At 50.9% G+C, this 26,518-nt stretch overlaps 1 protein-coding gene across 2 annotated transcripts in view; it reads left to right on the forward strand.

Moving 5' to 3' along the window:
• MTMR4 (myotubularin related protein 4) overlaps positions 1 to 26,518 on the forward strand; it is a 56,569-nt gene that overhangs the window by 22,913 nt on the left and 7,138 nt on the right. The window contains exons 1-10 of one of the 2 annotated variants that reach the window (XM_054647073.2): positions 5,596 to 5,830; positions 8,134 to 8,223; positions 10,699 to 10,815; positions 11,455 to 11,537; positions 11,733 to 11,899; positions 13,707 to 13,803; positions 19,279 to 19,392; positions 24,608 to 24,804; positions 25,009 to 25,137; positions 26,137 to 26,248. In XM_054647073.2, coding sequence (XP_054503048.1) covers positions 5,780 to 5,830; positions 8,134 to 8,223; positions 10,699 to 10,815; positions 11,455 to 11,537; positions 11,733 to 11,899; positions 13,707 to 13,803; positions 19,279 to 19,392; positions 24,608 to 24,804; positions 25,009 to 25,137; positions 26,137 to 26,248 — 1,157 coding nt within the window. In that variant the 5' untranslated portion in view covers positions 5,596 to 5,779. Of the gene's footprint in view, positions 1 to 5,595; positions 5,831 to 8,133; positions 8,224 to 10,698; positions 10,816 to 11,454; positions 11,538 to 11,732; positions 11,900 to 13,706; positions 13,804 to 19,278; positions 19,393 to 24,607; positions 24,805 to 25,008; positions 25,138 to 26,136; positions 26,249 to 26,518 lie in introns of those variants that run through there. The other variant, XM_077188622.1, reaches the window with a different exon arrangement.

Below are 26,518 nucleotides of genomic sequence, written 5' to 3' on the forward strand. Positions count from 1 at the left end.
GTGGTTTGTTTTTTTTGGGGGGGGTTTGAAGTTTTTTGGGGACAGGGTTTGGTTTGCTCAGTTGGATTTTTGTTGTTTTTCTTGTTGGTTTTTTGTTGGGGTTTTTTGTTTGGTTTTTTGAGTGCAGAGACTGGAATTTTGGATTTACTAAAACATGGAAGCTTTGCTTTTCCCTGAACTCCTTTCTTGTGTCTGGACACACCTTACCCTGACCTGGCCCTTCCCACCCTTGGGTGTAATCATTGTTTGATTTCTTCTGCATGAGAGGGTTTCCTTATCAGTACCCTAAGATGCCTTCACCATTTTAAAGGATCTTCTGAGAAGGTTGGTTTTGTTTTTTTAAATATTTCATTAAAATGTTCTTGTGATTTTTTAAAAATTATTTTTTCATTTTGGAAAAAATAAACCAACCACCAAAAGCCCTTCCCATTTCACCCACTGTTTTGGGAAGAGACTATGGGCTTTTTGTCTCCCATGGCAAGGGAGAGAAAGCAACTTGTAATTGCAAGCTGTAGAAATAAGCACTTACCTCCACCCCCTTACCTGAGCTTTTGTCAGCAGCTGAAGGCAGAGAGCTGATGGAAACTCCTGACAGCCTCCTTGGAGTCCTTCTGTGACCTCTCCAGAGGGCTGTGGCTCCTGAGTTAGTCACAGGGAGGGCTGGAGGTGGGCTGTGGGTTAGGGGGTGCCTCGGGGCTGGCTGGATCCCTGTTCCCTGCAGCCACACTGAGTGCTTCCTTAATTCCCTGTGCTCACGGGAGGCTGAGGCCATCGCACCAGGGTCCTGTGGTTAGCAAGGGCAGGCCCAAAAGCTTTGCCCTTACTCAGCAGCACCCCAGATGTGCCTCACGATCTGCTTCCCTTTCTGCTGCTCCACATTCGTGGTCTAGTGTTAACAGCTTGGATTGCATAACTCTTCCCACTTTTCCCCAAAACTAGCTGCTGATGGGGATGACCTTGAAGACAGCAGTAGTGTTGGTTTAATCCTGATCTCTGGCTAATGGAGCCCCAACAAGCACTTAGTACCTTAATACATTACTTAAAACGAATCTGGCAGGTGGGTTGGTGCAGGTGCTCTGCTGGCACTCAGTGCTCAGCTCCCTCTCCTGACTGCTGGGATACTGGTACTGTGTGCATCTGGTTCTTACCTGTGGAGGGGCCCATGACTTACCCGAGGTGGGCATTGGCAGCCACCCCTCATCCCCTTGTGCTGGTGCATGGAGTTGACAGCCCATGACTTGTGCCCTTTTGTCCCTCTCCTCAAAGGTTTCTTGCTGCATGTTCAGTTCCATGCTCACCTCTGGGCACCTTTCTGAACAAATACCAAATGCAGTATTACAGATCTATGAATTATTCTATCATCCTATCCAGATTAAAAGATGACACCCACCATCCCAGTCTTGATTTATGGGGTATAAAACAGTAACTTCTCTTTGCACAGGCTTAAGGGTTTCCACCTCAGGCTCAGCAGCCTTTCAGTTCACCCACAAACCTCCCTAGCCTTTGAGGAAATTAACTATTTATGTAAGGGGACCTGAAACAAAGATGCCCTTTGTGCAACAGAAGCAGGGGAGGCAGAACAAGAAGTGCCTTTGGCCACAGCTCATCAGTCTCAGCATCAGCTTATGGAGAGAGAGAAATACATGTCTGAGGGCAGCTCATCTCACCCAATGTAGGCATCTGCCAGGCAGAAAGAGAATGAATTTTAACTTTTAGAATAAGATAAATGATGCAAGTTTCTTCCTTCCCCATCTCACCTGGAAAAAAAAAGATCTAGATAACCAGTTCCTAGTTTGATCATCACTGAAAATAAATATTCACACCTGGAAGGATCTAAAGTAGAGTATCCTGATGGCCCCTCTGCTGCTGGTGCCCATGGCTGTCAGACAGAGCTTCCCTGGCTCCCACTGACTTCTCATGTCCTGGAATTCCCTTTCCAGGGCAGTCACCTGCTCCTGCCAATTTTTCTGTCGGTTTTCTCCAGCTGGAGGCAGATCAGGGCAGTCTGTGCAGTGGATGTGCTATTAGGGACAGGGCTGTGCATGCACATTTCTGCCAGCCCTTGCCTCCCCTCCCCTCCCCTCCATCTGTAGGATGATGGCCTGTGCTGGGGTGAGGAGAAGCCCACCCTTAATCTATAGAAGAGATGGGTGTGGTGCCTTCTAAGGAGAGAGCAATTTTATTTGTGGTTCCAAAAAGAAATAGAGGATAAAGCTATGCCAGGGCTGGGAAGGGTGTACATGTCTGTGGAAGGCTGAGTCAGGTGTGCTGGCAACTCCCTGCAGTGAATGAGAGCAGTTTTTTCTCTTAGAATCATGGAATGGTTTGGGTTAGAAGGGACCTGGCCCGGTGGGAATTAACTGCTCCCTCGTCCCCACTTTCCCAAACTTGCAGAAAGTTGGACCAGCCACTGGCAAAATGATTCATTTCAGGATGCTGACTGGCTCCAGACCACAAGAGAGATTTCAGCATCCTGATGCCCATCCCATGCTCCAATGCAGATTCCTTGGGCAAGTGGGACCAGATGTTCCCTGTGAACCCTGTGCTGCAGGGCTCCTGGTGCATATAGGTGTGTCTCCATGAGGAATATCATCTCCTTTGGAGGCTGCAGGATGGCCCCTTGAGTGCCAGTCCTATCTTTGCCAAGCACTGTATCATCTCCAAGCCTCTAAATCCCTTTTGGGACCTTCAGAGAAGGCTGCAAGCTGTTTACCTGCAGTGTGGATCCCGGGATGTCTGGAGGGATGGGGGGAGCAGCATAGGAACAGTGGGCATTGCTAGTGGGAGGGAAAAGGGGCGAATCACTTCCAGCTGCCCTTAAGAACATGCTGCCCACATAATATTCAGCTTCTCTTCCTCAGAACTGAGAAACACTTGTAAAGGTGGTTGGGAGATGATGAAGGAGATTTCTCTCTGTGCCTACATGAACACACACACTGAGAACACTCAGAGGAGCCCAGTTCTGTGAAATAACTTTCTCTTCCTCTGTGACAGTGGAGAAGAGAGCCCAGCTGGGGAGGCATCCGAGGTGGCATTTAGGAATTCCCTCTGGCTAAGCCAGCTAAGGAGTCTGGAGCACTGTGCAGTCCTGTGCTGGGCTGCCCAGCACCACTCCTGCCTTTGCCTGGGTCACTGGAGGGAAAGGAGGGCAGGTATTTTGGGAACTCTTGAAGGAAGTGAAAGGAGAGTCTAAATCAAGTTCCTCTTGAAAGTCTGTGAAGCCACTGAACTTCAGAGCAAGGTTTCTGCTCTGCAGCAGGCTCAGTGCTTGGGCAGAAGTTTCTAAGTCGTGTGTGAGTCTTTTTCTGATACTAAAAGTGCAGAAATATTTCAGTGAAAGCAGAAGTTCTATTTGTGGACGTTCAGGTCAGCTTCAGTTGGAAATTCAGAGTACTGATCTGACAAGCAGCCCTTTAACCCTGCACAGCTGCAGCTTAGGGGGGTTACAATGCAAACAATTCCTGTGCCAAGCCCTGAACTGAGCCTTGGCCCTAAAAATCTTACTGTTGGTTGGAGCAAACCTCTTACCTACCTTGTCAGTGGTTTTGTGTGTTAGAGACTGGTCTTGTGCTGTGTGCACTTAACAGCAATGTGTGCTCACACTCTGCCCAAGAGACTCCCGGACTTCAGCTGTTCCCCAAATGTGCTATGTTGCTTTTCCCCGATACATGTCAAAACCCCAATAAATATTGGCTTTACAGTGTTTTTAGCCACACTTTCTCTCTAGTATAAAAGGTTCCTTCAGCTTTAGCTGCTCTGTCTTCTCTCAGAATTCCCTCCAGTGACCCAGGCAAAGGTCACCTGCAGGGAGCAGGGCACCTCGCCTGCCACTCACTTTTGGCCAAGACAAATCTGTAACCTCATCCATAACCCTCTGTCCTTATGTGTAATCCTCTGTTTGTGTCCATAACCCTCTGTTCTTGTGTTCTGGTTTGTGGGTGCTGGCTGGTTCAGGTGCCCCAAGGATGAGCAATGCCTAACATCCACCCTCTGTGCTCCGTGTAAATGGTGGAGTGGGGCAACACGAGGGTGAAATGGGATTTCATGGCTTATCTGCAGGTGTGGCTATGTGTTCTTCTAAGTCTTTAATCCTAAGTAGTGAAACTAGTGTAACCATGTGAGTCTGTGGGATTGTTTTGTCAGCAAGGGAGCTCATGGAACTGAATTTTGCTCTGCAAGTAACAGTGGGCAGCATGTCTGGGTGTCACAAAGCTGTCCCTTTAGCCAAGGCAGCTCTGAATAATGTAATCTTGAACAATTTTGCAGAGAAATGCTGAAGTCTTTTATCTGAGTTGAGAAAAGCTCTTTGAGATCCCATTGGTATTGCTGGGGAGAGCTGTCTGTGGTGTCTTTGGGGCAAACACATCTAAGAGGAGCTCAGTGGCTACAGGCTGTGCTCTGTTTGCATTTGTGTTTTGGGAGCAAAAAGTTGTGATTTGAGCCAGATAGTGGGGCCTTTGAGGACTGATGAAGGGTCAGGTTTTAATTTTGCGTTTTAACAGAGATTCTCCCTCTGGCTCAGTGGTGGGGGCAGAGCAGCAGCTGATGGTAGAAATGAATATGGGTTTGCCCAAGAAGCTGCTTCTGTGGTTCCTGAGATAGACTGTGACCCGGGAGCTGTTTGCTCCTGGGCTTGATGAACAGCAGGTAGTAAAAGTGAGCTTGTAGGGGGCTGGTGTGGGGAGGTGGGTGCTCAACCACAGCATTTCCTATGCCCATGGCCTTACCCTGTGTCTGTGAGCATTTCCAACGGGAGCTGGAGAAACTTCACATGGGAGCTAAGTGTCCAAGTGGTCAGCAAGAGGAGCCTTGTCCACTCCAGAGCACAGGCTCCAGCACACAGGTGCTGGTGGGAGCCAGGGACATCTGACTAGTCCCTGTGCACATGAAGCTCCTGGAATGGAGGACTTATAGTCTTGGGAGTGTTGAACGGTGAGATGCAGCAGGCAGCCCCTTTATCCTCATCTCCTGGTCCATGCACAGAGGACTGCTGGAGGAGAGCAGGCTCAGGGGTGCAGTGGCACGTCCTGGCTGAGCTTCTGCGAGCAGGGCCAGGGCTGAGGGCTTGGCATTGGAGTGCAGGGCTGGGGGCAGAGGGGTCGGTGCTGGTGCCGAGGCCTTGCGCCAAGGGCTTGATGCTGAGGTGGAGGGGTCGGCACAGGGTTGAAGGGCTCAGGGCAGAGGGCTTCATGCCAGAGTAGAGGGCTCGGAGCAGAGGGCACAGAGCTGCGGCCGAGGTCTTGGAGCAGAGGCCTCAGTGCTGGTGTGGAGGCGTTGGTGTGGGGTCAGTGGGCTCGTGTCAGAAGGCTCCGTGCCGGGGTGCCAGGGTGGAGGGCTTGGGGCAGAGGGCGCGGTGCCGGGGCACGAAGCAGCCCTCCCGCTATTGTTCCCGGCGCTCCCAGTGCCGCCATCAGTGCGGCACGAGGCGGGTGCCGGCGGGAGCAGCGCCATGGGCCGGGAATGCCGCTCCCGGCCGAGGAACGGGCAGCGCCCGCGATACCGCCGCCCGCTCCATTTTCTGTCTCGCCCGTCACGGAGACGCTCAGATGGCAGAGCCGCGCTCGGCGGCCCTGGGAGGGAGGTGGAGTCTGCCCGTCCTCCGCCCGCCCTCCCTCCATTGTCGGCGGCGGCACCGGCACCTGCTCGGGCCGCCGGCGGCCGGGATGCTCCTGCCCTTCCCGGCGGAGCGGGGACGCTGCCGCAGTGCCGGGGCCGCAGCTCGCAGCCGGAGGGAGGAGATGCTGCTTGTGCCTGCCCGGCCCTGCTGCAGTCTCGGAAAATGAACATGAGTCTGCCAGGCCGCGTCTCCTGCTCCATGCTCAACTGCTTTGTAAGTGCTGCTTTTTATTCCCCTTCTCTCCTTCATGGAAGCGGGGCCATAAGCCAGCTGCGCTCTCCAACTCACATGCCGGTGAAGGCATTCTCTGCATCTGCCCGGGGAGAAGGGGGATCCCCTTCTCCTGGCTCCCACATGCCGCCGGAGGACACCGTGGGCCGTCCCTGCTGCCCTGGCCGGGCCCAAGGGCACAGCAGTGCCCGGCGCCGCGGGCTGAGCCCCGGCAGGCCTTGGCCACTCTGCTGGGCCCCGCAGGCTCTGCGCCCTGCCTGAAGCTGAGAAATTACCGTGCGAGAGCATCCGAGCCCCGGGAACCCCGCACCCCCTCCCTGGCTGCGGCTGTGCAGGACCCCTTCGGTGCTGTGCTGAGCTGAGCTGAGGGGTCCTGCACTCGGCACCTTTTATACCTTCAGCGAGAGGGGGTTTCCTGCTCTGACCCTTCCTGCAGACCCACCCTCCACCCCCCAGGGCACTCCTGGCCAGATGGGCTCCGAGGGCTTCAAGAGGCTTGTGAAGAGAGCAGGATGCTGACCCCCGCCCTGCCGGTACCGGGGATGGGGCTGTGGCGGGAGGGGATGCTGAGCCTCCGCCTGCCCTGTGCTGCAGGCGAGGAGGGACTCAAGGACACCCAGGCGGGTGGAGAGCTCGGGCCGCCCTGTTCCAGTTCCTGCTGCTCCCTGGGATTTCCCTGCAAACTGCAAAGTGAGGATGGGAGAGGATCTCTGCTTCCTGGCTGCTGCACCGGCACACGGGCACATACCTTCCCTTTGTGCTCCCCTGAGCTGGTGCCTCAGCTTTGGAGTGAGCCACTGGCAGGAGGGGCCCCGAGCCCCCCGTGGTCTCCAGTGAGCATTGGCTGCTGCTGTAGCTGGTGCTGTGCCCTGTGTCTCTCAGAGCATGGTGACAGGGGCAGTGCCTTTCCCTCCAGCTGGGGCTGATGCTGAGTTTTATGAAGGCTCTAAGAGCATGTTACATGTGTACAGGTTTCTTGGATGTGAAGTGGGAGGGGTCTGGCTGCCCCTGTCTGAGGTCCAGGGAGCACCTCAGGCCAGGCTCTTCCTGCAGGCGCTGAGGTTTCAGCCCCTGTCAGAAACACAAGAGAATTCAGCATCATTTGAAATATTCCTGAGCCAGAAGGATTGGGATCTCCTTTTTTCAGGTTGAAATTGGGATTCTGGCTTGGGTGACATATCCAGAAAGATATGTCATTTTAAAATATTACTCAGTGCTTGCAGAACACAGCGTTTCCTGGTAAATGCTAGAGCCTAGAGCTAGAGTTAGAGAGCAAGCAGCCTTCTGAAGAAGACCTTCCCACACCAAATACATGTGGAATTAGCAGCATCCTGGACTCCCAACAGTGAGCATCTGCAGCTGAATGTCTGGGTGCCACTCCTTTGGCAGCAGTTCAGTGATGTGACAGGGCCTGGGTGAGGGCTGGTGAAAATGGGTACCAATTGTTCACACCAGCGCTCAAGGAGCATTGGGACAATCCTCTGAGACACATGGTGGGATTTGGGGTGTCCCGTGCAGGGCCAGGAGTGGGAATTGATGATCCTTATGCTTTCCAGCTCAAGACACTCTGATTGTATGAATGCATGGAGATTCTCATGTTCGAAACTGAGACATACACTCCACTTTGTCAAGGATGGCATGTGCAGGTTCTGTGTGACCATCCTGAGGCCTCTGTGGGTTTTCTTGGGTGTCCATCCAAACAGGCTGGACATATCCAGCTGCCCTGGACTTGGTGCTGGCACCAATCAGTAGTGCCTGTTGTGAATTATGTGCACTGGGGTGCAGTTGTTATAGGGTTGTAGGTTGTTCACAGTTGTATCTTCTCCTGCCAAAGATTCAAGCTCTTCCCAGACTTTGGTGTGAGAGTGAAAACGAAAACTTCTAAAACAAAGCAGTCCTTAAGAGGAGGAAGAGTAGGCTGACATTGGCCTGTGGATGGAAACCCTCTGTGTCATGGTGTGTCTGCTCTGGTGCCATGTAACGGGAACAGCTGATGTGACAAGTTACTGTCACATCAGTCCCCTGTGGCCAAGGTGTGTCTGCTTGGCTTTCCAAACACCACTCAGCTGGAAGAGGTGGGACTTGGAGGTTTCAGCATTTCACTGTGCTGTGGGCACTCTGAACAGCCAGAGGAACTGCTGGGGTCTGGAGGCAGAACAGGCATTTCCATGCACAGGTATCCCCAAGCTCCTGGGCTGCCAAGAGTATCCAGCAGCTTCAATTTTTGGCTTTCACAGTGTGTTCTGGTCAAGGCTGTCTGACTGTGTGCTCTGTTTGCAATGCAGGGTGAGGAAGGCCCTCCCAGTTTGGAGTACATCCAGGCCAAGGACTTGTTCCCTCCGAAGGAGCTCATAAAGGAGGAGGAGTCACTGCAGGTAAGGAAGTAAAAACACCCAAACAGCTCTGGGATGTGGCAGGCTGGGCTCTGCAGAGCAGCTCTCCGGCCCAGCACATCCTGGAGGCCACGGGCTGGGGGCACACTCGGGGCAGCAGCTCCCTGTGCATGGGGGCCAGGCCGGCTCTTCCCAGGCCCTGGCCCTGGCTACCCAGCCCTGGCAGGATGCAGCTGGAGCTGCTGCAGTGGCACAGCCAGCCCTGGCATTCCCCGGGGGAAGCGCTGCTGCCTGCCCTTGCCCTGCAGCCTGCATCCAGGGAGATTCTGGGACAGGGGTAGTGTGGGGGCCGTGCTCTGTGCAGCTGCACTGCCTCACTGCCTGCTCTCCCCTCGAGCACCTTGCCCCTGGCATTTTCCTGCTGCATGGTGGCTGGAAGAAGGAACCTCCATATGGTGCCAGTCTCCTGCTGCAGAAAGCCCTGGGAAGAGCCCTGGATGCTGTTGCTGCTGTGCAGCAAGGGCAGCATTCCCTCCTGGGAATTGGTGCTTCCTTTAACATGGTGGTGCTCACCGTCCTCCTCCTGGGGCTGGAGCCAGGCTCACCTTGTTCTTGCTGCTGCAGTGTTTTGAGTTTGTTCTGAGACTGTCACTGCCTTGGCAAACAGTGCTGGGGAAAAGGAGGACTGAGAGCTATTGGCTTGAAGGAACAGCTGCAGGCTGGGGGGTTGTGCAGGGTCAGGCCTGCAGGGCTGTGGCTTTGGGGGGTGAAGCTGCTGAGGCAACTCTGAGCTGAGACTTCTGGAGAAGAGCACACTCTGCCTTAGTTTGCTGTTTGGAGAAGTAAAGTTCTACCCTCCCTAGAGTAATTTGCCTTCAGTAAATTGTTAATTTATTGTAAAGCAGAGTGTTCAAGACCAGCTTGGATGGGACTTGGCACCTGGCCCAGTAGGTGTCTCTGCCCATGGCAGTGTGTGGAACTGGATCGGCTTGGGTTGGGATGTCACTCCCAGCCCAAACCATTCCAGGATCCTGTGGCTCTAGAGGGATGCCAGCAGTTGATAACAAACTGTATTGGGGCACCTGCTGGTTTATTCCAGGATTTCCCTCCATCGCTTCTTGCAGCCTTACCAGCCCCTTCCTGTTCTGTCTCCCTTCTGTTGCTGTGTGAAAGAGCCACGTAAGCAGGAGAGACACATGCCAGATAAAAACAGCTCTGGCAAGCCTGCAGAAATCAACTGCAGAAATAAAGAGAGCATATTCTCTTAGGCAAATAATTAATATTTTTCAAGAGTGTTCGGACAGATGCCAGGCTAGGATGGTTATTTTTGTACAAAGAAAGGAGAAGTTGTTAGTACACTTGTCACTTGAAGTTTGAAGTTCAGGTTTTTATACCCAAGCCATAGAAACAACTTCAAAATAAAGAGAAGGTGGTCTGACTTGTACTAATTACAGTGTAATGAATTGTGTCATCAGCTGCCCTGTCTGGCAGGTTTCAGCTCTGTCTGAAATGATAAATTGTCATGACATTTTTTGCATAATTGGTTACCAACATGACCTGGTGTAGGTGGCATTCAGGGAGCAGGAGGAACCTGATTAGCTAAGGACAAAGAGGCCTGGTGAATTTTAGGCTGTTCTGCCTTTTTTTTTTTTAATATAAAAAAAGTCAAACTTGACTGTCTGCCAGGATCCCACGTTTTAAAAACAACTATGACGTGTCCAGACTGATGGGGAAAAACAGATACTTGATTATGGAGGTAACTTTAATGAAGCTTTCTTGCAGTTTAATCAGGACAAGCTTCCTCAATCATATAAATAACTATACACAGAATCCCTGAGAGCCTTGTTAGCAGAAACTGGGTACAACTTCTGTTCATTTGTTTACCTGGATGGTACTACTGAGTCTCACAGGGCAGCTGAGGGCACCCCATGTTTAAATGGCACAGCAGGATCACATAAGTGACACTGCCCTGGGACAGAATCCCAGAATCACTGAGGCTGGAAAAGACCCCCAAGACCATCATGTCCAACCTGTGGCTGATCCCCACATTGTCACCCTGCCCAGAGCCCTGAGTGCCGCATCCAGTTGTTCCTTGGACACCTCCAGGGATGGTGACACCACCACCTCCCTGGGCAGCCCCTTCCAGTGCTTCCCCACGGTGCTGGGCTCTTTCAGGAGCTGTGCAGAGCACTGCCCTCTTCTCTCTGAGCTGTCCTGCGGTCATGTCCCTCTCCATGCCTCTTGTGCCAGAGCTGGTTTCCCCTCTCTGAAGAGCAGTTGTCCCTCTGTCCCCCGGCCCCCCCTCGCTGCCAGGTGTGCCTGGCACACAGGTGATCCTTCAGGAGCTGCTGCTGGCTCCGTGTGCGGGGCTGGGCAGCGGTGGCCATGGTCCGTCCTGCTCTCAGGGCATGGGGAGCACGTGGGAGATGCACTGTGGAGGCAGTGGGAAGAGTGGCTCTGGGAATTCCATTGCACAAGGTACCTGTGTGACCTGACCTGGTGCTGTCTCCCTTCCAGGTGCCATTCACTGTGTTGCAGGGTGAGGGGGTGGAATACCTGGGCCATGCCAACGACGCTGTGATCGCCATCTCCAACTACCGCCTGCATATCAAATTCAAGGACTCTGTGATCAATGTGAGTCTGGCTCTGCCTGCACCATCACCTCTCCCAGGGTTTCAGAGCAGGGAGGGGTGGGAATACCCCGTTCCTGGGGGCTGTGGCACAGGAGGGTACCTCTTGGAGGATGCCAGGCCTGGGCGTGCGGTTGATATTTTGTTACTGTATTTAAGTGTGAGGATGGGGTTTTCCTTTGGATAGTAATTAGGTCTTTCCTTTGCTATTTTCTTTAAATTCAAGCAATAACTTTGGTAGTTTTAAGGCTGTTGAGGTCTCTTGCAGGCCAATTTTAATGAGACATCTCACCGAAGCAGAGTCAGGCAGTGGGAGTTTGAGGCTTTCTCTCACTGCCTTGATTTGCTGTCCCTTAGTGCAGCTGTTATTTGGCTCAGTTACCTGTGCTTGACTGGATGTGGTTGAGTCAGGAACTGGCCCCAAGTGGGAGATCACCAAGGGAGAAAACAGAAATCAGAATAATTATCATGGAAGAGCTCTGTGCTGACTCATGGAGCTTCATAACCCTGGGAGTGGGATTGTAGTTCACAGAAGCAGCTCGTGATGAGTGGAACTGTCTGCAGCATGAGGAGCCTGCAGGCATGGCTGCTGGGGCTACTCTGGCCTGTGGTGTCATGCCCTACATCTGTCCCTCCCTTGCAGGTGCCTTTGAGGATGATGGAAAGCGTGGAGTGTCGGGATATGTTCCAGCTTCACATCATCTGCAAAGACTCCAAAGTGATCAGGTATCTGGTTTATTGCTGTGGTGCAGCTGCTGGTGCTGCAGGCTGGGACCAGCTCTGGTGGCTCCCCCTGTGATGCCTTTGGAATTGAGCTGCCCTTGGTCAGGGTTTTAAGGCTTGGGGCCGTGTTCCTTTTCCTGTCTCAATCCTGGCTGGGTGAATGTCCCCACTAAGGGTGATTTGCCTTTGGGTTTGCAGGTGCCATTTCTCCACCTTCAAGCAGTGCCAGGAGTGGCTGAAGAGGCTGACTCGAGCCATTGCCCGCCCTGCCAAGCCTGAGGACCTCTTTGCATTTGCCTACCATGCCTGGTGCTTGGGGGTGTGTGTGGATGAGGAGGATCAACATGCACATCTCTGCCGTCCTGGTGAGCTCCTGGCCTGGCCCTTCCTGCTGCTCTGGCAAGCAGCACTGCACTGCAATTGAGCTCTTGTTCATAAACCCTGTCCAGTTTCAAATTTGCCTCCCTGGGTCATCCTGTGCCTGGCCTAGAGATCCAGCTGATGGCCATATCCTGCTGGATAAGAAGCACAGTGAAAGGAATTAGTAACAAACACAACAAAAAACTTTCTGAACCAGCAACACAGAAGCAGCTTTTCCCTTTCTCCTTGAGAGAAAACATCCCATGCTTAAGTTCTCTAATCACAGTGATAGAGACCTCAGGCAGTCCTGTCCTGGAGTGGCAAACAGCATCAGTTTTGAGGCAGCCTAATTAATATGAGCCCATCTGCATCTCTTCACCAACACCCAAAAATGCTGTGACATTCCCAGGATCAGGTCGGTGGAGAACTCTGGCTCATCCTCGCACAGGATGAGTCTATGAAGAGAAAATCAAAGCAAATCAAAGCTTTGAGTCCATGAAGAGAAAACCAGAGCTGTGCTGGTGCCCTCGTGTGGACTGGGAGTTTCCCTTCCTGGGAACACAAAGTTGCAGTAGCTTTGTCTTATCGATGATGAAGGTTTTTAAAAATGGAATTAAAATGAGTGAGAAACCTGGCTTTAGACTGAAAAATGAGCTGATCCTAGAGGAGAGCAGCAGTAGCCTGAATCAAATGTCCAAAGACAAGTGAGATGGAGGGGTGGGCTTCAGTAGTACAGCTATTCCAAGAGAAGCTGATAGAGGAAAGGTAAGCTCTGTCTCCTTACCATGCCCCAAACCCCAGCAATCAGAGATATTTGCTGTGTTTCCTTTAGGGAAAGTGTTTAGTGTAAATAAACTCACCAATTCAAGTTGTTGCTGCAGGATATGGTTGAGGTAAAGAGCTTTGCAGTATTTATTTATTAATAAGATTTGACACTGGAGCAACAAAGGCATCCAGAATTAGGCAAGGCTAAAACATGAGAGAGGAAACCTTGAGTCAGCATCTGAGAGCAGTCTGGAGGAAGGAACTGCCTCAGGTGGGTGCTCAGTGCACCTTGCCATAGGGTTCCTGACACCCACTTTGGAAGCTGTCTCTGCCAGATGGGCAGAAGTAGGTTAAATTAAGCCCCATACAGCCCCTTGACATGGAGAGGCTGTTTATGTGCCCTGAGATGAGACCTGACTTGACAAAACAAGCAGCGGTACCCCCTGTGAGGGTCAAGTCTTCCTGGCTTCTGAAGCACAATTATTTCTGCCATCCAGTTGCCCATGAGTTTCTCCTTGCCAAAAAGATGCTCCCAGGGCTGGAGCTCCTCTGCTCTAGAGCCAGGCTGAGAGAGACGGTGGTGTTCACCTGGAGAGGAGAAGGCTCCAGGGAGAGCTCAGAGCCACTTCCAGGGTCTAAAGGGGATTATAAAAAAGAGGGAGAGATTTTCTATATGGGTGGGTAGTGACAGGACATGGGGGAACAGTGTTAAAGTGACAGAGGGCAGGGTTAAATGGGATGTTAAAAGGAATTCTTGAATCAGGGAATGGAGAGGCCCTGGCACAGGGTGTCCAGAGCAGCTGTGGCTGCCCCTGGATCCCTGGAAGTGTCCAAGGCCAGGCTGGACAGGGCTTGGAGAAGCCTGGGACAGTGGGAGGTGTCCCTGCCATGGCAGGGAGTGGAACAGGATGAGCTTCAGATCCTTGCTGACCCAAACCTTTCTGTGGTTTTGTGACTCTCTTCAGCATGTGACAGTTGCTGTGGAGTTCCACAAACAGGATCAGATTCCTCTGTGCTGTCAGTAACTTCCCATGCTCTGTTCCTCAGGGGACCACGTGAGGTTCCGGTTTGAGATGGAGCTGGTGAGGATGGGCTTCGACCTGCAGAACGCCTGGCGTGTCTCTGACATCAACAACAACTACAAGTGAGTGTTTCATCACAGCCCCTCCCCGCTCTCCTCTTGCCTTACTTTTCCCTTGGTAAACCCCATGCGGAGCAGTGGGTGAGTCAAACTCCAGCTAATCCTCCTTCCTAGCCTTGACAGCCCCCAGGCTGATCAGAGTATGAGCCAGATCCCTTTTCTTTCTGCCTTTCACATCGTGGATTTGGAAAGAGAATTCAGTCCAAACATCAGAGCTAGCAGGAACTGTAAATGCTGACTCAGGTAGTTTATCATGTGGTGGCTCATATTCCTCATGGAAAACATTGGGAGTCTTGGGAGTCTGGAGGTCCATCCATTGTGGGTTTGTCTTTCTGGTCAGTTCTCCTCTCTAAAATGCTCAGTTTGATATAACAGCCACGGTTTCATACACTCAGGCAGATGTTCAGCTCTGTGAGGAGCTGGGGTTAGCCAGTGGAGAGCTGTTGGCAGGCTCAGGAGTCTGGGAATGAGCGAGGCTTGTTCAGTCAGAGCAGGAGAAGCTGAAGGGTGATCTGTTCAGCTACTGGCAAGGCATTCAAAAAAGGGCATGGAGTAAAACTTCTGGCAGTGGCACATGGCAGAACAAGAGGTGGCAGCCCCAAAGGGCAGCTTGGGAGCTTCACAATGTGGAAGGGAAAAGAGCATTCCCTGGGAACATGGTGGTGTGCTGGGCACGTCCCCACAGGGGGTTCTCCATCACTATGATGTCACGTTTCAGTTGAGCCAGTGTTGAAAGTGTTCCCTGTGGGCATTGGGGTGGAAATCTCTGCAAGGTTTTCCCACTCTCACAGTAGAAAAGACCTTTTGCTACTAATCAGTGTTGCCAACCCGCCTTCTATTCCGGCAGGAGCACAGGACTCTCGGAAAAGGGCAGCTGCACTGTTTGCAGCAGGTGGCATTAAGCCAATGGGATTTCAAACTTTGATGGACATACTCATTTGTGCATTTCCTATAATCCTGTTCTTGAAACCACTAGTATCCCTCAGCCTCTCCTCTCTGTCCCAGCCAGTCCAGACATCCCCATCACCTATGGATTGGACAGTTCTAGGTCACTGGTTTCCTGTGGAGACCATGAGAAATCTCAGACACACTGGACTGTGGAAATCCCAGTTTTGGAGCTTGCTGCCTCTTCTCTTTTCCTGAAGAATCCAGGCCATAAGCACTAAATTTGGGGGGTGATTTCCATTTTACCTCTGCCCTACTGACCACATCATTGCTTTGGGACTGTTCACATGACTTTGCTGGCATTTACACAGTTTCTCCAAGGTTGTCAAATAAAAGTTGTTCTCCTGAACTGCTCTGTTTTAGAGTGCACAGCCTGTGGGTTCCTGCCCTAGACAGAGTCTCTGTATGTAGGGTCTTCTTCCCTGCTGGGCCTTGGGGTGTGGTTCCCTCTGACTATTTCAGAAAGTTCAGCTTCCATTGACCATCTGTGCTTTGCTTCATGGCCAATAATCCACAGCCATTAACCACCTTCTCTGAAGACAGGTGTTTGATTTCCAACCAAACCAGGGAAGAAAGGACTTAAAACAAACCTCAGCAATCTGGGTGTGGCCCTGGCTTTGCTTCCCTCTACCTGCCAAGTTCCTCCCTGGAGATCCTCGCAGGTCCCAGCTTCCTGCAGACATCCCGGGATCTCAGGGGTGGTGCAATTGCCTTGTGCGACTCAAACCAGTTCTCTCTTGCTGCTGGGGGAGTGTGGCTTTAAATCCTGCCCTGGCTTTTGATCATAACCACCTGCCTCTATTCACAGGGATCAGGTTACTTTTTAACTGTTTATAGTCCTTTTATCTTTTATTTCCCTGCATTGGCAAAACAGTGTTGTTAAAGACAGGATACTCCAAGGTAATGGCTTTGTTCCTTGTCTTTCAAGTCTGTTCTGAGATGTCCTTATCTGGGAACTATTATCTCCTTCCTGGCGACAGCCATTGTAAAGTGAGAGCTATACAAGCTTATAATAACCACTCCTTCAGTCTTGATAAAAGTCTACAGTGATAATAAAATTATTACATGGTCTCTCCCTGGCTCTCACATCTTCAGGGATGTTATACCTAGGGAAATGGGATCACTCCAGCATTGCCCATCTGGTCCACACAGGCTCTCTGAGGTTGTTGTTTTATATCAGCCTTAGTACTGGTGCGTTTGGTACACATGTGGTTCCTTCAGAAAAAGGAAAACACCAAAACCACTTTGCCTCCAATGTTGACGCTCATTTTTAGGTTTCATCTTTTTACGGTTGTGATTTTATTTAACTTTTGAGTTTATGAGGAGAAAGTTTGCCTGGAGTTCTGTTACTGCTTTAGCCAGATGGTGTTGCCTACTGGTCTCTGAGACTGCTCTTAATTCAAATTTTGTCTTTTTTACACTTCTCTATAAATTTTAATAGTATCCATACCATTGGAAAGGGATAATTACTGTCCCTGCTTGGATTTCCCACAGGAACACGTGGACAGTAAGTCTGTGAGGACTGTTAGTGGTACATGTGTTTGCCTTCTGTAAAACAAGAGCTTGGACAAGGCTCTCAGGGACAGGATGGGCTTGTTGGGGTGTCCTGTGCGGGGCCAGGGGCTGGACTCGATCCTCATGGATCCCTTCCAAACCAGGGTATTCCATGATTCCTCTCCCTCATTGTTATCTCTGTGGTAAGAAGGTTCTCCATGATCCTCATTCACAGGTGCTGATTCCTGTGTCGTTCCAGCCGCCCTCTCCTGCCATCAAACCTCACAGTTCAAGGCTGTTACCCTTTGTTGTCTGGCTCAAGCTAGTCCCGGGGCTTTCCAGGCCACCCCACTGCAGGTGGTTCCCTTTAGGACTCCCATTGTGGTGAAAAATGATTGTTGAGGTTCTGAACTATTTTTTATCTTCTCAAGAGCAGCTGTTTCTTAAGAGGAGCATTCTTCAGCTTTGTGGGGACATACCTGTTAAAAAACACAGGCACACAAAAAATTTCAAACAACCCCTTCTGAAAATCTAAATTTGCCCTGTCTGCTCATTCACTGATGTTTCAGGTAGCTCTCACACAGGAAGAGTGACCTCCCTCCCAACAGCCATGTTGACTCAAACCTCAGGTGCCCTGAACTTAACCCTTTGTGGTGTTGTTGCTGCTGTTGTGGGAGCCTTATCCCCTCTAAAAACATTACTGAATCTACTGAGTGATGAATGCTGTAACAAAGGGAATTTTCAGTTATTCTACTTTGGAGCAGCTTAGGTCCAAAGGAAGAGTCAGAGACTTGATGGTAGCACCAAGAAACATCTGGGTGTGTCTGAAAATGTCACCTTTGGTTCAGACCTGTGTGGAAGCAAAACAAGTCTCCCATGGGAATTTCTGCCCTTGCAGCCTTTCTGCTTCTCTTCCAGCCCCTGTGGATGCCATTACTGTCACTCCAGGGGTTGGTAGTGTTGCCTCAATGCTGTCCTGTTTCTCTTCAGTCTTGGGATTTGATCCATGCACATTCTGGTGGATGCTGGTCACTCTGAGCATCACACTGTCACTCCCACCTTCCCCTGGAAGTTGCCCACACTTTGTTCACAAGCTCAGCCTTCCTATAAAGCTTGTACCCTGAAACTTAAGGTGCCACAGATATCCTTCCTTGTATCAGTTTATAAGATATTGTTGAGCCAACAGAGTTGCTTATCCTGGGTTTTCACTTCCTCTACTGTATTCCTCTGGAATTCTAGCCTAGAAAGACATGTCTCTTTGTCTTAACCTTATTCCCTGTTTCTATGCACCCTGCTTGAATTTGGCTTCACTTCTTAAAGATGTCCTGTTTCCTACCTGAATTTTATTGATTTCTATCTTACTGTTTCCCTAAGGCTACAGAGTTTTAGTGATTTAACTCTTGGAAAATACACTCCTGAGCCTCTTCTGGAATACCTCTCCCCAATCTGTACTTTTAAGACATCACCCATGTTTCATCTGAGGTACCAGGGAACTGTTTGCACTTCAGCAGAGCCTGTTCATGTATAGACTCAGCTATTCCAGAAATTCCTCCAGACCTGAACAGGTGCTAACCCTCTCCCACATTCCTGCATCTTCAGTCATGCTTCACTGCTTCTCTAATTTCGTGACCACCTTTACTTATGGAATCTTAGGCATTTCAGAGATGTCCAAGCCCAGACATCCTACCACAAATAACCTGGACTTCACCTTCTTAACTGACAGCTTTAATTTTGCTTCCTGAATTCCTCATCCTCACCCAGTTGTTTTTATCCCTTAGCCACCATTGCTTTCTGCCTGGGGCTCTCAGAGGAGCTGTCTAGACACTGGAGTGCCATTTTCCAGCGTGGCAGGCAGTTCTTCACTAGCACTATAAACTAATACTGAATTGTGCCTGTTGCCATCAGCTGGAATATCCTGGGCTCAGGAACACCAGACCACCCTCCGGAGCTTACTGGCTGGATCCTTTCACCCTCCTTACATTGCTCCCCATCTGCCCTGAAACATTCCTGCTAAATGATGTGGGATAACCTCGAGCCAGAGCTGCTCTTTGATGTTCCTTGCCGTGTACCCTCCTGTGCCTGCCTGGCTGCAGGGGCTCAGCTGGTCCAGCTCCCAGGCACTGCTGTGTCTGAGCCTGCCCTTGGCCTGTGCTGGGAGCAGCAGGGGCAGGAGAGGAGCTGCAGGAGCCAGAAAGCCTCCCCTGCACTCCTGGAATTTTGTGTGTGCAGCAATTCCAGAATGGTTTGTGGTGTAAGGAACCTTAAAGCCCATCCAATTCCACCCCCTGCCATGGCAGGGACACCTTCCCCTATCCCAGGGTGCTCCAAGCCCTGTCCAGCCTGGCCTTGGGCACTGCCAGGGATCCAGGGGCAGCCACAGCTTCTCTGGGCACCCTGTGCCAGGGTCTCTCCACTCTCCCAGTGAACAATTTTTCCCCAATATCCCATGTCACCCTGCCCTCTGGCAGTGCTCTCTCTTCTCAGAGTTCTCCTCTCACTGCTGGTACATGTTCAGATAGCTACAAGAATTTGATTTCTGGCACCCAACCAAACAAGTTATGATGTAGATATCACTCCTGTCACTTTATTTGCATACCCCCAAGTCCCCACTGCTAAATTTCTGGGCAGATTTGTGTCTTTCTCACTGAACAATGTATCCTGTTCTCTCAGGCAGAAAGTGGTTGGCCATTCTTTACCAGAAGCTCTGTGTGTACCTGCTGCAAGAAAACAAAAACTTCATGTAAATTATTGACTATTCCCCTAAAGCCTCATGAATTCTTAAATCCAGTGGTTGTTCCAAAGGCATCCTGAGAAGTACTAGGATACTTAGTAGGAGGCCAGAGATGAGGCCTGGGGTGAAAGGAGGTTGTCTTCTCTCAGCTCATTCCTGACAGTACATTTTGTCTCACTGTCCTGAGACAGATATGAGGAGGAAGAGACAAAATCCTGCATGTTGAGTTTGGGGAAATGTGAGCTGCTCTGGGGCAGATTTTTGATTGCTCAGTCCTCATCTTGCCTTTCATGCTTTCTCTTCTCCAGACTTTGTTCCAGTTATCCCCAGAAGCTGCTGGTCCCTGTCTGGATCACTGACAAGGAGCTGGAGAATGTGGCTTCATTCAGGTCATGGAAGAGGATCCCTGTGGTGGTGTACAGGTAAATGCAAACCCAAATTCCCTCCCCCAGACCCATCACAGCTGCCGTGTCCTCATAGTCTTGCAGGGGCTTTGGACAGGGATGGCAGGAGAGCTGTTTATCCTTTGCCTCCTGCCTGCAAAGGAGACGCTCCCAGGGCTCCTTCTCCTAGCACCATCTGCAGCAGGGTGTTTTCCAGAAGAGAGAAGCAGTGTTCCAGAACTGTCCTTTGCTGTTCTCAGTGAGATTTGAAGGTGTGGGTGACTTTCCTCCTACGGGAGATGTTGCAAGATGAGGTCAAAATAAAGTTCTCTCAGAGTTTCAAAATCTTTCCACACGTTGGTCCTTGTCTGGTTGCTACTTTGGAAAGAAATCTGAGCCAAAAGGAGCCTGCTGGGTGCCCTGTGCTCAGTAGGGTGTGCAGGCCTGGACAGACCTGGGAATGCCCAAATCTGCAGCTTCTCACAAGGGGCAGTGGAGGGGCAGCTCTGATCTCTGCCCTTTGATGACCAGGGACAGGACCCAAGGGAATGGCTGTGTCAGGGACATTTAGGGTGGATCTCAGGGAAAGTTTCTTTCTCCAGAGGGTGCTGGGTACTGCCCAGGCTCCCTAGGGAATGGGCACAGCCCTGAGGCTGCCAGAGCTCCAGGAGCTGCCAGGGATGCCGCAGGGTGGGATTGCTGGGGTGTCTGTGCAGGGCCAGGGGTTGGACTGGATGATCCTTGGGAGTCCCTTCGAGTTTAGAATAATCTGTAATTCTATGAACTATTCCCTGACCTGCCTTCCAGAAATAATCTAGAGGGGGATGCAGGAGGCCACACAGTCAATGGAGCAGGGCTCTGCAAAGTAGGGGCTGGTTCCTCATTAAATGTGTCTCCCAGGAGACTGATGTGTTTGAAACCAACGGGAGGCTGATGGAAAGGGGCACCCAGGCAGTTGTGCTGTTGTAAAATGTACATTATGGTTTGTAGCCTTAGACTGTGTGTTAGCAGACACCAAATCCAAATATAAAAAAACCTTAAAAGATCAGAGCTGTATTGGAAAATAGGAAAGTCAGGAAGCAAAGCCAGTGAATTTACAGGTACCTTAACTCTGCATCAGCACACTTCTTGGCTTGCTGTTGGATGTGGCAAAACACTGTGTGTTCCTTCTAGAACTCAGCTCTACAGCAGAGTGGGAATGAGCATAACTTATCGGATGGAGCCTTTCCCTCCTTGTAGCCAACTCAGCTAAGAACTTAATTGTATTTGTGATTCCTTTTGCTAAAAATGGCCTGGTGCTGGAGCTTGTCCCACTGTGCCTACCCACCCAAGGGCAAAGCCATGTCTTTTTCCTACTCCAGCAATTATTTTGTTCCTTGCTTTACATCTCTGTAATGGTACCCAGTAATTTATGAGCTGAGTACAACCCTTTGCAGCCTGGAATCAGATTAGAAGACGCTGACAAGTGATGTTACAAGATGGGGCAAGTGCTTGCCCATGTGTCTCTGATTTTCATGCACTTTTTTTAGTCTTTGCCCTCAAGATTGAAGTCTGTGGAGCAGGAGGGTCCTCGAGGGTCAAGGCTGCTTCTGCGGTGCCTTGCGCTGTGTGGAAATGAAAAGCCTGACACTCAGCTCCTCCTCCTCACTCGGAGCTCAGGAGAGAATGGATGGGTGCCTGCATCCCAAGGGACTCTGATAGACCTCAGAGCTTTTGGATAAGGCTGATCTCACTGGGTCACAGTCAGAGCTGTAAAACATGACACCAAAGGTATCCCATTATCAGATTTCTTGAAAAAAGTATAAATTAGCTATTAAGTAAAAAAGAAATTCAGGTCTCCATCTCAGTCCTCAGTGGAGATGCACAGGAGAGATGCAGAAGCCTCCAGGCACAATCCACTTCTAAAACAAGACAAAGGATGCAATCAATTATTTAGCTCAGTAGAGAGGCAGACGGGCATGGTGTGGCAGTTCTGGCTGTGTCTGCTCAGCCACCTTGAGGAGACCTCAGGCCTGTGGCAGCAGGAATGCTCCTCCCAATGCTCAGCATCCCCTGCCAGGGGACAGCGGGCACTGCTCCACCCCATGGCTGAGCCTCGCTCTCGGGCTCTCACATCCTGCAACAGTGAAACGGGAGTTTATCCCAGTGATGTGGGAAATGGAGCATTTATACACACAAACATCTCAGCTGGGAACCTTTAGGCTCAGCTCAGTAAACCCTCTCCAGGCTCTTTCTTGTGCTTTAAGCTGAGCTCCTTGACTTGTCCGGGAAATAACAGAGATTCCTGGGAGATCATAGAATCATGGAATGATTTGGGTTGGAAAGGACCTTGAGAATTGTCTACTTCCAGCCCCCCTGCTGCTGCCTTCCACTAAACTAGATATTAATCCATTGTGGAGGATTGTTGGAGGTTAAATGGCACGTGCTGACAGTATCAGATGTGCTCTAGCCTTGTGCTCAGAATAATTCTGTGAGGAAAAACTCAACTGAAAAACTACAGAGGCACTTCATATTGCAGCTTTGGACCATGAAAGGGTCTTGAGTCGTTTAGACAAAACTAAACTGAGGATCCCTAAAGAATCATTTGCTCCATATTAGTTAAAACACTCTGGCACTTTCTGACATTCCAGTTTCAAGAAAGAAACTTTTTCCTTTGAGAAAAACCTCCCCAAAACTCCCAGGTAAGAAAAGGCCTTAAATGGTTCCTGTGCTCGTGCTGGGGAGATGTGCAGGGAAGGCACAGTCAGGTTCTGGTGCTCCCCTGCCCTGGGAATCTCCTTGCAAGCTCAGCTGTGGTTTTGGTTCCTCTCCTGGCACCTGCTGTAGTTTCTGCTTGCTGGTGGCTTCACACGCATTGGTGCTGCCACATTTCCTTGTTTACTGGCAGGTCACCGTGTCCCTTGAAGGTCCCCAGCCGTTGTTCAGTGCTCAGAGGTTTGTGTTACCAAGAGTTTTGTGAGTTCAGCGCGACCGTGGCGACATCGGCAGCTTTGCCCGGAACAGCTGCGGTGCCCCACACCCTGTCCTGCTCCCCAAGCTGCCTGCTGGGAGCAGTCCCTGGCACAGCACCTGCCCTTCCCAAAAACGTGCTCAAGCGCTGTCTGGGAAAGTGTTGCTTGGCACAGGCCAGGAACTGTGGGTGTCTCACAAACAGGCTTGGATGATCACAGGCTGGCGCTTAAGTCCACACCTTGGCTCTGTTTCATTTACTACTATAAACAAAGCCTTTGCTGCTCTCTGTTATCCATCCTTGAGTGATCCTGAAGGCAGGAATAGATCTCCTGGGAGCGACTGCTGTGCAAGTCACCTTGCAAAACAGAGCAGCACTCAAAGTAAAGGGTCTCCACGGTGTTTTGACTTGGCCAAACATGAACATTATTTCTTTGGGAGGCTTCAGTTTAAAGTCTTCATTGTTATTATCTGTGAGATGTCATTAAGAAAGCTACATAAACTGACAGAGAGCAGGGTGACATGAGATATTGGGAAGGAACTGTTCCTGTGAGGGTGGTGAGGTCCTGGCACAGGGTGCCCAGAGCAGCTGTGGCTGCCCCTGGATCCCTGGAAGTGGATCCAAGGCCAGGTTAAATGGGATTTGGAGAAACCTGGGACAGTGGAAGACGTCTCTGCCCATGAAGGGGGTGGAATGGGATGGGCTTTAAGGTTCCTTCCATCACAAACCGTTCCTTGACTCTGTGGTCTCCAGATAAATGCTGCAGGATGGGTGGTGGGATGGCTGAGCATGGTTGGTATGTGGGTCTGGTTCAGGGCTGTTGAGTTCATTTTCCCATCTCCAGGAAGGACCAGGCAGCAGGAGCAGCACCTCAGGGAAATGTAACAAACGAGATAGGTAGGGATGCAGGTGCTCTTTCCTGGTGCATCTTTGGAGCATCTGTAGGAAATCTTAGATTTCCTACACCCATTTGGGAGAATGGGTGACTGTCTCATGGTCACTTGGTGAACCTGCCACCAAGTGTTGGAACCAGTTGGTAGTTCCACATTGCACTGTGGCTGTGAGTCCACTCTTGGTTTAGTTTGTTGTCCAAGAAATACTTGTGTTTCTGAAATATGGCATGACCATTCCAGTGCTTGCTTGTGTCTGTGCCACCCATCTCTGGAGCTTGGTTTGACTACAACATGATCCTTTTTGAGACAAGTTTGTGTCATTTTAGGATGGTTAAGATGTGAAGCCATAATATTTTTTTTTCATACTCCTTTCCCAGTAACTGTTAGCACATCCTTAACCTTCATGCTTCTCTTGAGCACTGAGTTGAGGCTTTTGAGAGCTTCCCAGTGACTTCAAAGCCTTTGGGATCTGCACCAAACTGCTCCATGTCACAGCTGGGGTTATGCTTTGATCATCTGTAAATACTCTTCACTTATTAATGCTAAATTTCACACTCTCTGGGTCATTCTCTATCAGCAGCTTTGTCACATCACAGTCCCTTCCCTTCCCAGGCCAGTTGGGAATGACTTGACCAGTGTGTTCATGTGTGAAATGCACTGATTCCTACTTCAGGCCTCCTCGCCAGTAAGCACAGCCAGGGTAGGGTTCACATTTAGGGGTTGTTGATAAACACCAGCTCAGGCCTCCACCCAGAAACTCCCTGGTCTGATGCCAAGTGAGCTCATCTTCCCAACTTACAGGTGATAAGTGAAATGGTTTAACAATGGGTCTGGAATTGGAGGAAGGAAAAAAAGAAGGAGAAGGAGAGAACAGAATAGCCTTAAAATAAAGTGGAAGGTGTCCCTGCCCATGGCAGGGGGGTCAAACAAGTTGATCTTCAACCTCCCTTCCAACCCAAATTATTCCATGGTTCTATGAAATAACTATTACTTTCCCAAAATACAACCATAATGATTTTAAGTTCTTCTCTCTGGTTTAATTTATAAATACAGTCATATCTATATACAAAAATATCTATTTTATATATTTATGGGTTACAGGATATATTAATATATATAAATAGAAGTCAGAGATGGGACTTGGGATCTTGAAGGTCTTTTCCAACCTAGATGATTTTATATTATTGTAAATAAAAGTATGAGGCTGGTTTAGCCTCTCTGTCAGTGCTGAAGTGATGAAAAATGGTTATTGAGATTCCTTGCTCTCTTTCACTTCTCAGTGAGAGTCAGTGCTGTAGATAGAGCAGCTGCAGCCAGGAGTAGCTCAGGTGTGGCTGTGCACAGGGAGCTGTCCCGGGCCGGCCCCGCGCTCCCGGGGGCTCAGCGAGGCTCTGTGTGTGTGTTCCTGCAGACACGTGCGCAACGGGGCGGTGATCGCGCGCTGCAGCCAGCCCGAGATCAGCTGGTGGGGCTGGCGGAACGCCGACGACGAGTACCTGGTGACATCCATTGCCAAAGCCTGTGCCTTGAACCCCGGGGCGAGGGCGTCGGGCGCCGCGCCACAGGCCGGGAGCAGCGACGGCAACGAGCCCTGCGACACTGACTTCGGTGAGATGGCTTCTGCCAGCCCTCCTGAATGGGGACATGGCACAGGGGCTGCCAGGGCTGTCCCAAGGCAGGGCTTTACCCCAGTGTCCAGGGGGAGAACCTGTGCCACATTAACTGTGGTGTGTGGGTGGCTCTCTGGGCTCATGGTGGCACTGGGGGGAGGGAGGGAGGTGCCAGGAGCTCAGTCCTTGTGTGTCCCTGCAGACTCGTCCTTGACTGCGTGTTCGGGCGTGGAGAATGCAGGAACCCCTCAGAAGCTGCTGATCCTCGATGCCAGGTCCTACACGGCAGCCGTGGCCAACAGGGCCAAGGGAGGCGGCTGCGAATGCGAAGGTACCAAGGGCCAAGAACATCCCAGAGCATCTTCCTCTTGATCGTGGCAGTGGCTCTTAGGGCACAGCTGGGGACCGGGACAGCATTTTGGTGCTTGGTCTCTGGGAGCATGTTCCCACACAGGCATCTGGAGGGGCTAGATCAACACGCCAAGGCCAGTTGGATGAGGTTCAATAAGGCCAAGTGCTAGGTCCTGCATTTGGTTCAAAACAGCCCCACTGGAATGTTCCAGGCTGGGGCAGAGTGGCTGGAAAGCTGCCCAGTAGAAAAGGACCTGGGGGTGCTGGTTGGCAGCAGCTGAACATGGGCCTAGGTGTGCCCAGGTGAGCAGCAGGTCAATGGCACCTGAGCTGTACCAGCAATAAAGTGGTCACAGGGCAGTGACAGTCCCCCTTATCTGGCCACAAGAAAGACCACGAAGAGGAAATGGAGCTAGGGAAGGTCTAGAGCACCAGGAGCAGCTGAGGGAGCTGGGGAAGGGGCTCAGCTTGGAGAAAAGGAGGTTCAGGGAGGACCCTGTGGCTCTGCACAACTCCCTGACAGGAGGGGACAGCCAGGTGAGAGTTAGGCTCTGCTCCCACGGAACAAGGCACAGGATGAGCAGAAGTGGCATCAAACTGTGCCAGGGGAGGTTTAGGTTGGATATGGGGAAAATTTATTCAGTGAAGTGTTGTCAGGCCCTGTCACAGCTGCCCAGGGCAGTGTTAAGAGTCCCCCTCTGTGGAGGGGTTTAACAGGTCCATGGATATGGCACTTGGGGACATGGTGGCCTTGGCAGTGCTGGGAAATGGTTTGACTCAATGACCTTGGAGGTTTTTCCCAACCTTAGTGACTCCATGAGCACCAGGGGTAGTGTGAGAGGGGTGGCTGCACTGGGGTGTGGAGGCAGTTGCTGCAGTAGCAGCAGAGTTGGATTTGATGACCCTTGTGGGTCCCTTCCAGCTCAGAATGTTCTGTAGCTCCTTAGCTCTCTCTAAATGTTCCTGTCTCTTGTGTCAGAGTATTATCCCAACTGTGAAGTCGTGTTCATGGGCATGGCCAACATCCACTCCATCCGGAACAGCTTCCAGTATCTGCGTGCTGTCTGTAGTCAAGTGCCAGACCCCAGCAAGTGAGTAACTCTTCTCTAGCTGAGTTTGATGCCATATCTGTCAGTGACCTGGGGGGGGGGGGGGGGGGGGGGGGGGTTTCCACTCTTTTCCTTTTTTTATCCCCGGTTTCTAACTAAGAAAATGGAGGGATGGGAAAGTGTTCACAGTGCTTGAATGCTGCTAATTTCGATCCATTAATCCAGAAGGGATTGTGGCACTGTCTCAGCATCACCTGGTTGTGTGTATCCTCTGGGGGTTTCTAAATTGTGGGTGTATTTGAGAAAAATTAA

The sequence above is a fragment of the Agelaius phoeniceus genome, chromosome 20, assembly GCF_051311805.1.
Source record: "Agelaius phoeniceus isolate bAgePho1 chromosome 20, bAgePho1.hap1, whole genome shotgun sequence".
Classification (NCBI taxonomy): domain Eukaryota; kingdom Metazoa; phylum Chordata; class Aves; order Passeriformes; family Icteridae; genus Agelaius; species Agelaius phoeniceus.